Source organism: Cornus florida, unplaced genomic scaffold, assembly GCF_030987335.1.
Source record: "Cornus florida cultivar Cherokee Brave unplaced genomic scaffold, ASM3098733v1 CherokeeBrave_3.0.0_Hap2_Chr02, whole genome shotgun sequence".
NCBI classification, from domain to species: Eukaryota; Viridiplantae; Streptophyta; class Magnoliopsida; order Cornales; family Cornaceae; genus Cornus; species Cornus florida.
Genome location: NW_026775572.1, coordinates 39,407,955 through 39,420,493, shown reverse-complemented (window position 1 = coordinate 39,420,493; position 12,539 = coordinate 39,407,955). Strand labels below are relative to the sequence as shown.

The 12,539-nt window shown below is 39.6% G+C and overlaps 1 protein-coding gene across 1 annotated transcript; it reads left to right on the top strand.

Annotated features, from left to right (window-relative positions):
- The first annotated feature begins 666 nt into the window (after nt 1–666).
- On the top strand, nt 667–1,330 carry LOC132294740 (uncharacterized). Its single transcript, XM_059792710.1, has 2 exons — nt 667–847; nt 939–1,330. The coding sequence occupies exons 1-2, from the start codon at nt 727–729 to the stop codon at nt 1,121–1,123; spliced, it is 306 nt and encodes a 101-aa protein (XP_059648693.1). The 5' UTR covers nt 667–726; the 3' UTR covers nt 1,124–1,330.
- The last annotated feature ends 11,209 nt before the right edge of the window (nt 1,331–12,539 follow it).

Sequence of the window (12,539 nt, the reverse complement as noted above, 5' to 3'; positions counted from 1 at the left end):
ACGATGAGATTTCACCTTTAAACTGAATTTAAAGCCTTTAATTTATTCAAAAAAAAAGTGTAAATATGGGCATTGGTCTTCATTTTCGGCTAGATATGCATTGGTTTGTCTTGGTGATGCTTACAACTATGTACCCCCACCATAGTCCACCGTTTTTTACACTTACATTTTATTTCCAGTTTTGTCCTCCTCCTTTCTTTTTTAACTAGAATATTGATAAGTAGTTGGAAAGTGAACTTAACGGAGAATGATGTCATCATTACTTACATAAATTTAATTGAATGTATCACAACTCATTATTTATTTATTTTATATTTTTCAATCAGTTATGAAAATTCTTGTAGCATTCTCTGAAGTTAGTGATAGTAATTAGAGCTTTCCAACGATGGAAAGTGAAATCAAATTTGCTCAAATTCAAATCGGGATTAATTTGAGATTAGATCCACAATTGAATGATGATTGTGGTTTGAAATGATGATTTCATCTTCCCCACCCCTCGCAAAAAAAAAAAAAAAATTGATTTTAAAGCCATCGTTTTCCTCGACACGTCAAAACCTCCGGCATGAAGTAAAATACACTTTCTAGGTCAAAGTCTTTCTACAGTAACCGCCCGCTTGAAGAAATAAGTCCTACATTGTTTATATATATATATATATCATCCTTCAAGCATAATATACGTATACAACTACAATTTCCTCCCTTGGAGCCGTATAAAAAAACTTAAAAATGATAAGCAAAGCTTCTTCAACCTCTACTTCCATCATATGCTGCTGCCTGTTCATGATTTGGATGATCGTGGTTTCACCTGTACTCTCTGCACGAAAATTGTCCACCACTCCCAGCAGCGGTAAGTACTCTCTCTCTGCCTCTCTCTCTCTCTCTCTCTCTCTCTCTCTCATATTCAGATATTCATTGATTTTGTTGCGTGAGTTTTGCAGGCGGACCTACTAAGATTGGAGCAGGTAGAAATGATCATCAGAAAGGTGGATCTGCTATACCATCAGGACCAAAAACAGCTACCAATGGCACGACTGTGATTACCAAATCTGCTTACGCCGAAATCACAGTTAACGCAACTGACTGTTCACCTAATGCGCGTTGCAAAAGAGGCGGTAAACCATAGAAGTCTGGCACAGTGAGTAAAACTGAAACAAGCGAAGCAGCTGTTGGTTCACATGTAACATTTGTGGTGGGAATATTATTGAGATGTGAGATCTGTGCGTATTCTGCATGGTTTGGTTTTATATATTTAGCCAAACTAATCATCTCTCCGATGTATGCCACTATGTTATATATATATATGTTCAACTTCAATTTCGATTTTCCTAAATTTGGATTTTCCTTTTAATTCTTAAATATGTAGAGAGCTGTGAATCTGTGATACTAAACTGCAAATGATTCATCTGAACCCATCGTTTATTAACATCGAGTTGCTTTCTTAATTAATTCATTGACCCAAAGTAAATTGTCTTTACATTGATCCTTGACATTTTTTTAATAATTTTCAATCTTCAACTTTAAAAGGAGATTAATCCATTCGTTGTATATATTGATCTTCAACTTCCTAATAAGGGGAAATGCAATTAATTCATCTCTCTTTTTAAAATATCAATATTTTATCTCCATAATATAAATGTTCACATTGTTAATTCCAAGACAAAATTAGAAAGTGACATTTTTTTTTCCACTTTAATTATCCAAAATGAAAATTTATTTTACAACCGAAGGTTATTTATGTCATCTCCACTTCTAATACTTTTGTCATCTCCACATTGTATAGATATGTGATGCTGCATAATTAAAATGGCATTAGGTGAAAATTTAGTTGTTTTATTTATTTTATTTTTTTCAACTCGCTATTTAATTTAGTTTTTTTCTACACACAAACAAATATTTTCGGCTTTCTTGCTAGTTCTATCAAACCAACGCACCCCTCATGTTGAATTAAATTCCTCCAACTAATGAAGATCTGGAAATAATCTGTCACAGGTGCAATTGATGTAACAAACTGACCTTCCAATCAATTAAAAGAAGTACAAGCTGAGTTGGATGAAGACAACAACATAAGAAACAAGACTAAGGAAACAAATGAGAGGACCTTCTCAGAGGTTGAAGATCGAGCCAATGGTTTATGTTCAATATGCACCAATGCTCGTTTAAATCTCTTAATTATATTCATTTTAGAGTAATGTTATCATATAAACTCATAACAATGAATTGAAAGATTCAATAAATGATCAATATGACTTTTTACACGTGTTAAAAAATCTGTAACAATCTTATAATTAAACAAATACAGTTCATGACTCTTATCATGACAGTGCTCTCACTATAACTACAGTATCATTGAGTTTAAGTCAACTTAGTGGTCAATTATCTTTGCTCTCACTGACTCGGGAGAAGAAAAAGAGCCCACAGACTCGGAGGTCTTGGTCTTTGTCCCTTAATTAAATTGTTAATGGTTTTGGTATCTTCCTTCTTGCCTTGAAATCTAATTAAAACCACAGCATTGGCCTTGATCTGATGCTATATGATGAAAGTAATTAACTTTACAAAAGCATTGTTTTCTTCAGCGTAAACTTAAGGTTTTGCTGAAGGCAATTAGAAAGTTGCGTGTAAATATGGGCATATATTGGTCTTTCTTTCTTGGTGATGCTTACAACTATGAACCCTACCATATTCCACCCTTTTCTACACTTGCCATTTGTTTCTTCCCTTTTTTCTCTCATTTTCGATTCAACTATGTATCATTGACTTGAAGTCAACTTGGTGGTCCATTATTTTTTTTACAAGTAAGATTGTATTAGAAAACATTCAAAAAGGGGAACGAGAAACTACACAAAAGCCAAAGGCAAGAGGGACCCTAAAAAACCCAAAAAAATCTATCATTTCCTCTATAGATTTGCAATATTGCTCAATCAGGAGAGAAAAAGATGCAGATCGAAGTCTTGGTCTTTGTCCTTAAAGTATTTGATCTTGCTTTCTAGACTTGAAATGCGCGTTTTGACTTTACTGTCTTAAGGTATTAAATCTTGTTATATGCGTCGGACTAGGGTAAAGATCCAAACTACTTCTGAACCTTGTTTTTGAATTTTTATTTTAACTATTATGTGTAGCAATGCTGGTTTTAAAGCTCTTATTTATATACATTTTATTCCCATACTATTTTGGCTATAATTACTACAATACCATTGAATTGAAGTCAAGTTGGTGGTCCATTATATTTACTCACTCACTCAGGAGAGACAAAGATGCCCATAGACGAAGGAGTCTGTCTTTGTCCCTTTAAGTGTAAATTGGTCTTGATGGAAAAAGAGTGCATAGACACTGAGGTCTTGGTCTTTGTCCCTTAAATTGAAATTTAGGGCACATTTCAATTTAGGACACATTTTGAATAATTTGACTGTGTTATGGCATTTACACTTGTTATATGTGTAGGGGTAAAGATGCAAACTACTTCTGAACTTTTTTTCTGATATGTTTTTTAAATGATTATGAAACTTAGTTTCTTCACCACAGCATTGGGCTTGATCTGATTTTATATGATGGAAGTAACTTTACAATAGCATCGTTGTTGGTTTTTTTTTTTTTTTTTTTTTTTTTTTTTTTGTCAGCCTAAACATAGGGTTTTGCTGAAGGCAATTAGAAAGTTGCGTGTAAATATGGGCATATATTGGTCTCTTCTTTAATTTTTTTTTTTTTTTTTGGGTTAAAACATATATTGGTCTTTATTTCTTGGTGATGCTTACAACTATGACCCACCATATTCCACCCTTTTCTACACTTGCCATTTTTTAATTTTTATTATTATTATTATTTTTTTACATTCAGCTTTGGAAGTTGTTGTAGTATGATTGGAAGTGGAAAATGATACTTGTACTGAATTTTCAAACAACTTCTTTTAATTAATTTATTTGTGTTGTAAATGAATTAATGTGTATTGTGCAGGAATAATTAATCATAAATATTTGATTAATTAATTCAGTAAATGTATTATCACTCTACTTATATATTGAATATAAATACTTGACATTGACTTGAAGTCAACTTGGTGGTCCATTATTGCTCACACGGAAGTTTAAAAAGGATTCCATCCCCATCAAGGTCAGTAAATGGTATTGGTCTTTTCCTTCTTGCTTCAGAGCTAAAAAGAAAATGCGTGTTGAATAACTTTACTGTGTTATGCCATTAAAAAAGCAAACTAGTTTCTGAAATATATCTGATTTTTTACTTTAACAATTATGAAAAATTTGTTTCTTAACCATGGGTTTGATCTGATGTAATTTGATGAAAGTGACTTTACAAATATAGCATTTTTTTATAGTTTAAATTAAGGTTTTGCTGAAGGAAATTAGAAAGGTGCTTGAAGTTGGGATTTGGGTATTATTTTGATTGCTTTATGGTTGTGAATTTGGTGACAAGTTTTGTCTTCCATCCTAATATGGCCTTATGAATACTAAACACCTGTCCCAAAAATAAAAAAAAATGGATCTTATTGGATCAAATTGGTTAACCGGTAAAATCCATCAGATAAATCCATTTTCTCTCTCATTCAGCACTACCTCTCTCTCTCCTTCGCAATGGTTAGCCGCCGCCACAATTGCCTGCAACGATGACCTCTGGACGGAGATCCTCGTCTACACGCCCCTTAGGTCTCTGATCTGGTTTAAGTCGGTGTCCAAATACTGGTTCCCTCTCATCTCTGCCTCCCGTTTCTCTCTCCTCCACCCTCCGGCCTCTTTCTCCGGAAAAACCCCTTCGAGTCCAAATTCGAGTTTGTTCCGTTCAGCGACAACAATCCCTCGAAAGCCCCCTTCAGATTTCTCAATTTCGCTTCAGGTATCAAAATGGTACAGTCTTGCAATGGCTTGTTGCTCTGTTCTGGTTTTCCAAAATTTGGCAGAAACACAACTCCTAATTATTATATATACAATCCCACTACCAAGCAATACTCAACACTTCCAACTCTCACTGGAACTGAATATTCTCATGTTTTTTTGTATTAGTTTGGCTTTTGATTCATTATAAGTATATGCATATGTATAAATCTGTTCATTATAAGTATATATGCATATGTATATGTATATGTGCTTTCATGGGTTCTGTAATTGTTGCATAAAAATCGAGAATGAATTTTGATGGGTTTTCTCATTTGATGTTTTGGGTCTGTTTGGCTTGATGGAATCGTGAGGTTTGGTGTTGGGGTCACTGCAATTATTGTTCAAGTATTAGTACTTTTGCTGCAGTTGGAGCTATTGGCACCTGCAATTTAAGGTTTGGTGTTGGCGACGCTGAACAACAGTGGATGACTGCAATTTTTCGGTGGCGATGCGCGATGAGGGAAATACTTTAACGGCGGTGACATGATGATGTGTTGGGTTTCATTTTTCTTTTTCGGCCTTAGAAGTAAAAAGGGTTGGCGAAGAAGAGAGGAAGAACTGAAGGAGAAAGAAAATGGGTTTGTCTCATGGATTCTATTCGGGTAACCAATTTGATCCCATATGATTCATTTTTTATTTTTTGGACAGGTGTCAAGTTTTTATAGGGCCACATCAGGATGGAGGACAAAACTTGTCCAGACAGGGCAAAATCCAAGCATTGCTCTTAAATTTTAGACGTGTGGTCTTAGGCATTGGTCTTTAACACTAGAATATAGACTTAGGTACGTATTAACGTTGTGCCATGTAAATATGGGCATTGGTCTTCATTTTGGGCTTGGATATGCACTGGTTTGTCTTTGGTGACGCTTACAACTAACCATGTACCCCCACCGGCACGTCAAAACCTCCGGCATGAAGTAAAATACACTGTCTACGTCAAAGTCTTTCTACAGTTATGGCCCGCATGAAGAAATAAGCCCTACATTGTTTATATATTATATCATCCTTCAAACATATATAGTATAGTACGTATATATACAGCTACAATTTCCTCCAATGGAGCCGTATAAAAAAACTTAAAAATGATAAGCAAAGTTTCTTCAACCTCTTCTTCCATCATATGCTGGCCGTTCATGATTTGGATGATCGTGGTTTCACCTGTACTCTCTGCACGAAATTATCCACCACTCCCAGCAGCGGTAAGTACTCTCTCTCTCCCTCCCTCTCTCTCTCATATTCTGATATTCATTGATTTTGTTGCGTGAGTTTTGCAGCCGGACCTAGTAAGATTGGAGCAAGCTAGTCCAAACGATCATAAGAAAGTTGGATCTGCTATACCAGCAGGACCAAAAAGAGCTACCGAAGGAGCAGAAAAAATAGTTTACGTAGAAGCTACTAATACTGGCCCCCCAAGTTGGCCAACAGTTTATGTAAAACCTGTCAATACTAGTCCCCCAAGCCCAACGTAACTGCCTGTTCTCCTAATGCGCGTTGCAAAAGGAAGCGGTAAACGATAGAAGTTTGGCATAGTCGGTAAAACTGAAACAATCAAAGCAGCTGTTGGTTCACATGTAACGTACGTTTGTGGTGGGAATGTTATTGAGATGTGAAATCTGTGCGTATTATGCATGGTTTGGTTTTATATATTTACTCAAACTAATCATCTCTCCAATGTATGCCACTATTATATATATATATATTCAACTTTGTTGATGATGGATTATGCGCAACCTGGATCTGATCTGACTTCCTGAATAAAGAGAAGAAAAAGTGATCCTACGAACACCGGTGTGTTACCGGTGGAGTAGGCTCCGACGAACAAGTCAGTGTGAATGATAATCTCCCTGGAGAAATCGAGAAATTGAGTTAGGGTTTATTGCGTACCTCAAAACGTTGATTCCCCCGCCTTTTTTATAGGGCTTAGGTTAAGATGTCACGTAGAATTACCTTATTGTAATCTGCAGACTTAATCCTCATCGTAATCTTTAATCCTTATCACAATCTTTAATCCTTATCGTAATCTGTAAAGCCTATCTCAATCTGTAATCCTTATCGTAATCTGCAGAGCCTATCTCAATAGTGCGTTAATTTAGTAATCTTCCCTTAATTATGGATATTTAAATTATACATCCATCAGTTGCCCCCCGTTTCGGAGGATTGCTTGTCAAACCACCGGAACGTTAATTCCAAAATATCACACAATAATATATAGTTAGAATTGCAGAGCCTTGTCCATTAGCTTGACTTATATTGTCATTTCGCGAATACAGTCGGGGGTCATAGTATCACATTGGCAGCTCGTATATGTGGCAAGCTCGTATATTTGTCGTATATTGGCAAGCTTGTATATTTGTCGTAGTGCCACATTGGCAGCTCGTATATGTGGCAAGCTGCCATGCTGGTAATCTACCGTTATGTGGCAAGCTGCCATGCCATGCTGCCGTGGCAAGCTGTCCTACTGGCATGCTGCCGTTATTTGTCAAGTTGCCCTGGCAAGCATGCTGCTTTTATTTGGCAAGCTGCCCCACTGGTATGCTGCCTTTATTTGGCAAGCTGTTATGCTAGCATGCTGCCGTTATTTGGCAAGCTGCCCTGCTGGCATGCTGCCTTTATTTGGCAAGCTGCCCTGCTGGCATGCTGCCTTTATTTGGCAAGCTGCTCTGCTGGCATGCTGCCTTTATTTGGCAAGCTGCCCTGCTGGTATACTGCCTTTATTTGGTAAGCTATCCTATTGGCATGCTGCCGTTATTTGGCAAGCTACTCTGCTGGCATGCTGCCTTTATTTGGCAAGCTACCATGCTGGCATACTACTTTTATTTGGTAAGCTGTCCTACTAGCATGCTGCCGTTATTTGGCAAGCTACTCTGTTAGCATGCTGCCTTTATTTGGCAAGCTGCCCTGCTGGCATACTGCTTTTATTTGGTAAGCTGTTATACTGGCATGCTGCCGTTATTTGGCAAGTTGCTCTGCTGGCATGCTATCTTTATTTGGCAAGCTGCCCTGCTGGCATGCTCCCATTATTTGGCAAGCTGCCCTGCTGGCATGCTACTGTTATTTTATACTTGATTTTATTGACATCTTTAGTCGGCTCGTCCCTTTAATAAGGAAAGTAGATTAAGACGAGTTTCACGTAACTCGTAATAAGGTAAGTAGATGAATACGAGCTTCACTCAGTTCACCCTTTAACAGGGGAAGTAGATTACTATGAGCTTCACCCAGCTCACCTTTTACCGAGGGAAGTAGATTACTACGAGCTTCACTCATCTCACCCTTTAACATGGGAAGTAGATTAATACGAGTTTCACCCAAGTCACCCTTTAACAGGGGAAGTAGATTATTATGAGCTTCACCCAGGTCACCCTTTAACAGGGGAAGTAGATTACTATGAGCTTCACTCAGCTCACCCTTTAACAAGGAAAATAGTTAACCCCTCATCTTTTTACGAGGGAAGTAGATTACTATGAGCTTCACTCAGCTCACCCTTTAACAAGGGAAGTAGTTAACCCCTCATCTTTTTATGAGGGAAGTAGATTACTATGAGTTTCACTTATCTCACCCTTTAATAAGGGAAGTAGATTAATACGAGTTTCACCCAGGTCACCCTTTAATAGGGGAAATAGATTAATATGAGCTTCACGCAGCTCACCCTTTAACAAGGGAAGTAGTTAACCCCTCATCTTTTTATCGAGGGAAGAAGATGAAGCTGACCTTTCATTCTTTTAAGGGGGAAAGAGGTATGGTCTTGACATGGGAGTCATCTCCTCTGACGGTTGTCTCAGGATGTTGGCAAATCGTTGACACTTGTCGCACTTTTGAACGAAGTCAAGTGCATCTTTCTGCATGGTGGGCCAATAGTATCCTAGTCGGATGGCCTTGTTAGTAAGTGACCTACCCCCAGCATGGTTTCCACAAACTCCTAGGTGGATCTCCCTTAAAATGTAGTCAGCTTCCTCGCTAGAAATGCATCGTAAATACGGCATGGAGAAGCTTCTCTTGTTGAGCACCCCTTTGATAAGCGTATATCTAGCTGCCCGCATCTTGACCTTTCGAGCTTCTACTCGGTCTGTTGGTAGCACCCCATCCTTGAAATATCTGATGATAGGATCTGCCCATTCCACACTCAATATCGCTTGTTGCATTTCAATTTGTCTCTCCTGAGATATAAATGGTTCGTCCAAATATTCTAGTGGTATATTCTTATTGATCTCAGGTTCAATGCAGTAGCTAGCCGGGCTAAAGCGTCTGCTTTCCCATTCTCTTCTCGTGGTATTTGATGAATTGAGAATCTTTGGAAGTGATTCTTTAATTCCTTCACCTTTTGTAGGTAACTCTTCATCTTCTCGTCTCGTGCCTCATATTCCGCTTGAACTTGTCCAGCGACCAGCTCGGAGTCGGTGTAATTGCTCAACCCCTAGGGCATTTGCCACTTTTAATCCTGCTATCAAGGCTTCGTACTCTGCTTTGTTGTTGGTTGCGTTGAAACCAAACCGAAGTGCGTACTGTATACTTTCTCCCTCTGGGGAGACAAGAACAAGCCCGGCTCAGCTAACCTGAACATTAGATGACCCATCTACGAACAAGTCCCAGACTACTTCTGGGCCCATCTGCTCACTTAAACCTGGTTCTGTCAAAAATTGGGGTTGTTTCTCCTCTTCTGGAGGGGTAAACTCAGCTAAGAAATCAGCCAACACCTAAGCCTTTACTGCTGTTCTTGGCTTATACTGAATGTCGAACTCTTCTAACTCTACTGACCACTTCATCAGTCAACCAGAGCTTTTTGGCTTGTGTAGGACCTGTCGAAGGGGTTGATCTGTTAGGACCACTATCGTATGCGCTTGAAAGTATGGTCTCAGTTTCCTGGCGGACACAATTAAAGCAAAGGCCAACTATTCCATCCTTGGATATCTTTCCTCCGCACCCCTAAGTGCTTTGCTCACGAAGTATACTGGCCTTTGGACCCCTTCTTCTTCTCGTATCAGAGCTGAACTGACAGCTGTCGTGGAGACTGCAAGGTATATGTATAGTTCCTCTCCCGGTATGGTTCGAGACAGTAGTGGGGGAGAACTAAGGTATTACTTTAGTTCTTTGAACGCCTGCTCCCACTCTGGGGTCCATTCAAACGCATTCCTTAGCACACGAAAGAAAGGTAGACACCTGTCAGTTGACCGAGAGATTAGCCTACTCAAGGCAGCAATCTTCTGCTTACCATATATCCCAAGAACTTTCCTGAGGAAACCCCAAAGGCACACTTGCTGGGGTTGAGTTTCATCTTATGACTCCTAAGTATCTCGAAGGTCTCCTGCAGGTCAGTCAAATGGTCTTTAGCTTTTAAGCATTTCACCAACATGTCATCAACATATACCTCCATGTTTCTACCAATTTAATGCTTAAACATTGCATTCACTAGCCTCTGGTATGTTGCACCAGCGTTCTTAAGCCCAAACGGCATTACTTTGTAACAATACAAACCTCTATCAGTGATGAAGGCCGTTTTTTCTCTATCTGAGGTGTACATAGATATCTGGTTGTATCCAGAATATGCATCCATGAAACTTAATAGTTCGTGTCCAGCCGTTCCCTCAATGAGCATATCGATTCTTGGGAGAGGAAAGCTGTCCTTTGGGCAAGCTTTATTAAGGTCGGTGAAATCCACACATAGCCTCCATTTTCCATTTCCCTTTTTCACTAGGACCACATTTGCCAGCCAGTCGGGGTAGTATACCTCTTGAATAAAGTCGGCTTTTAAGAGCTTTTCCACCTCTTCTGATATAGCCTGATTCCTTTCTGGAATGAAAGTCCTCCTCTTTTGTCTGACAGGTTTAGAGTCAGGATTTACATTTAAGCGGTGCTCCATGATAGTGGGGTCTATACCCGGCATGTCTTCATGGACCCAAGTAAATACGTCTCGATTCTTCCTGAGGAATTGAGTAAGTTTATCTTTGATACCTGGGGGGAGTAAAGACCCTATACTCACTTTTTTCTCGGGCTCACCGTCACCAAGGATGACCTCTTCTAGCTCCTCTGTAGGTTCCGCTCTATGAAAGTCTAGTCTATCTTTCCCTTCCAGCCCTTCAATCGTAAATGCCTCTTACGATTTTGTTTTTCTAAGAGAGGCGACATAACATTCGCGAGCCATTGTTTGGTCCCCTCTTAGCTCTCCCATACCATATTCAGTTGGGAAGCGCATCAGGAGATGGTAAGTGGACGTGATTGCTTTCATGGCATTCAATGTTGTCCTCCCCATGATAATATTGTATGATGATGGGCAGTCCACCACTACAGAGTCCACCATTACAGTGACCTACTTTGGATTGGCTCCTGCAGTAACTGGAAGGGTAACTGCCCCCAGTGGATGTACTTTATCGCCTGAAAATCCCACCAGTGGTGATTTCATGGGTCGGAGCTTCTCTCGGCCAATTTTCAATTTCTCGTATGCCCAGGGGGTCATCATAGGGCTGGTGAATTCCCTTGTCATCTTCTTCAGGAAAGGTTATGACCGGCTCCTCAACTCGAGGTAATTTTGTTAGAGGACTTGTCATTCCAACTTCCTTCACCTCTGAAAAACTCCGAATACTCCTAGCATGAGCCCTTCGAGCCGAACTCGTCTTACCACCACCAACGAAGCCACCCAATATAACTTTGATCTCACCCATTGGTTGGTGTTGAGGAGGGCGATCATCTCGGCCCTCCCGAGCTGGGTTGGACCCTCCTTTTCCATTTCCAGTTGTGAATTTGCGTAAATGACCTTTACGAACAAGGTTCTCGATCTGGTTTTTGAGGTCGAAACAATCTTCTGTGTTATGTCCATGGTCCCGGTGAAACCTACAATATTTACCTAGAGACCTCTTTGTTGGATCAGCTTTTAGCTTTGGCGGCCATTTCAATGATGTGTCATCTTGAATCTGCAGAAAGACTTGATCTACAGATGTATTTAGGGGGTATAGTTATTATACCTGCCTGGGCTCACTGAGCGGCGAGACGATCTGTCAGCCTGGTTGTTTGAGAATTTCTTGTACTTCGATTCCTTTTCCTCCTTAGTGTTAGGTGCTGGCCTCTTCTTCTCCGACCTCTTATCTTCACCATCTTTATTTTTTCGTGCATTCATAGCATCCTCAGCGTTCATGTGCTTCCATGCTCTAACCATCAACTCTGTCATGCTTGTAGGGGCTTCTTTTGATAAGGAAAATAGGAACTTAGAAGTCTGTAGTCCTCCCATAAAGGCTGTGAGGGCAACCTTGTCGTCCACCTCTTCTACCTGCAGCATATCAGCGTTAAAACGACTTATGTAACCACGGAGAGGCTTTCCCTTCTACTGTTTCACATTTAATAAGTGTGTTGCTGTCTCTTATGCCTCTGCCCAGCGATGAAGTGTCCAATGAATTGTTTGCTCAACTCATTAAAGATTTCAATGGAGCCTGGCTTTAATTTATTGAACCAAGGATGAGCCCAACCCTTTAGTGTGGTAGGGAAAGCTCTACACATAATCTCATCCGATACGACTTGCAAATACATAAGAGCTTTGTAGGTCTCCAAATGATCGAGAGGGTCCCGCGTCCCATCGAAGCTCTCAAGAGTTGGCTGTAGGTCTCCAAATGATCGAGAGGGTCCCACGTCCCATCGAAGCTCTCAAGAGTTGGCATATTAAATTTGCTAGGTAGA

Coding starts and splice junctions, on each gene's coding strand:
- LOC132294740 (XM_059792710.1), top strand. CDS start 727: ATGATAAGCAAAGCTTCTTCAACCTCTACTTCCATCATATGCTGCTGC. Junction 848..938: donor GTCCACCACTCCCAGCAGCG/GTAAGTACTCTC, acceptor TGAGTTTTGCAG/GCGGACCTACTAAGATTGGA.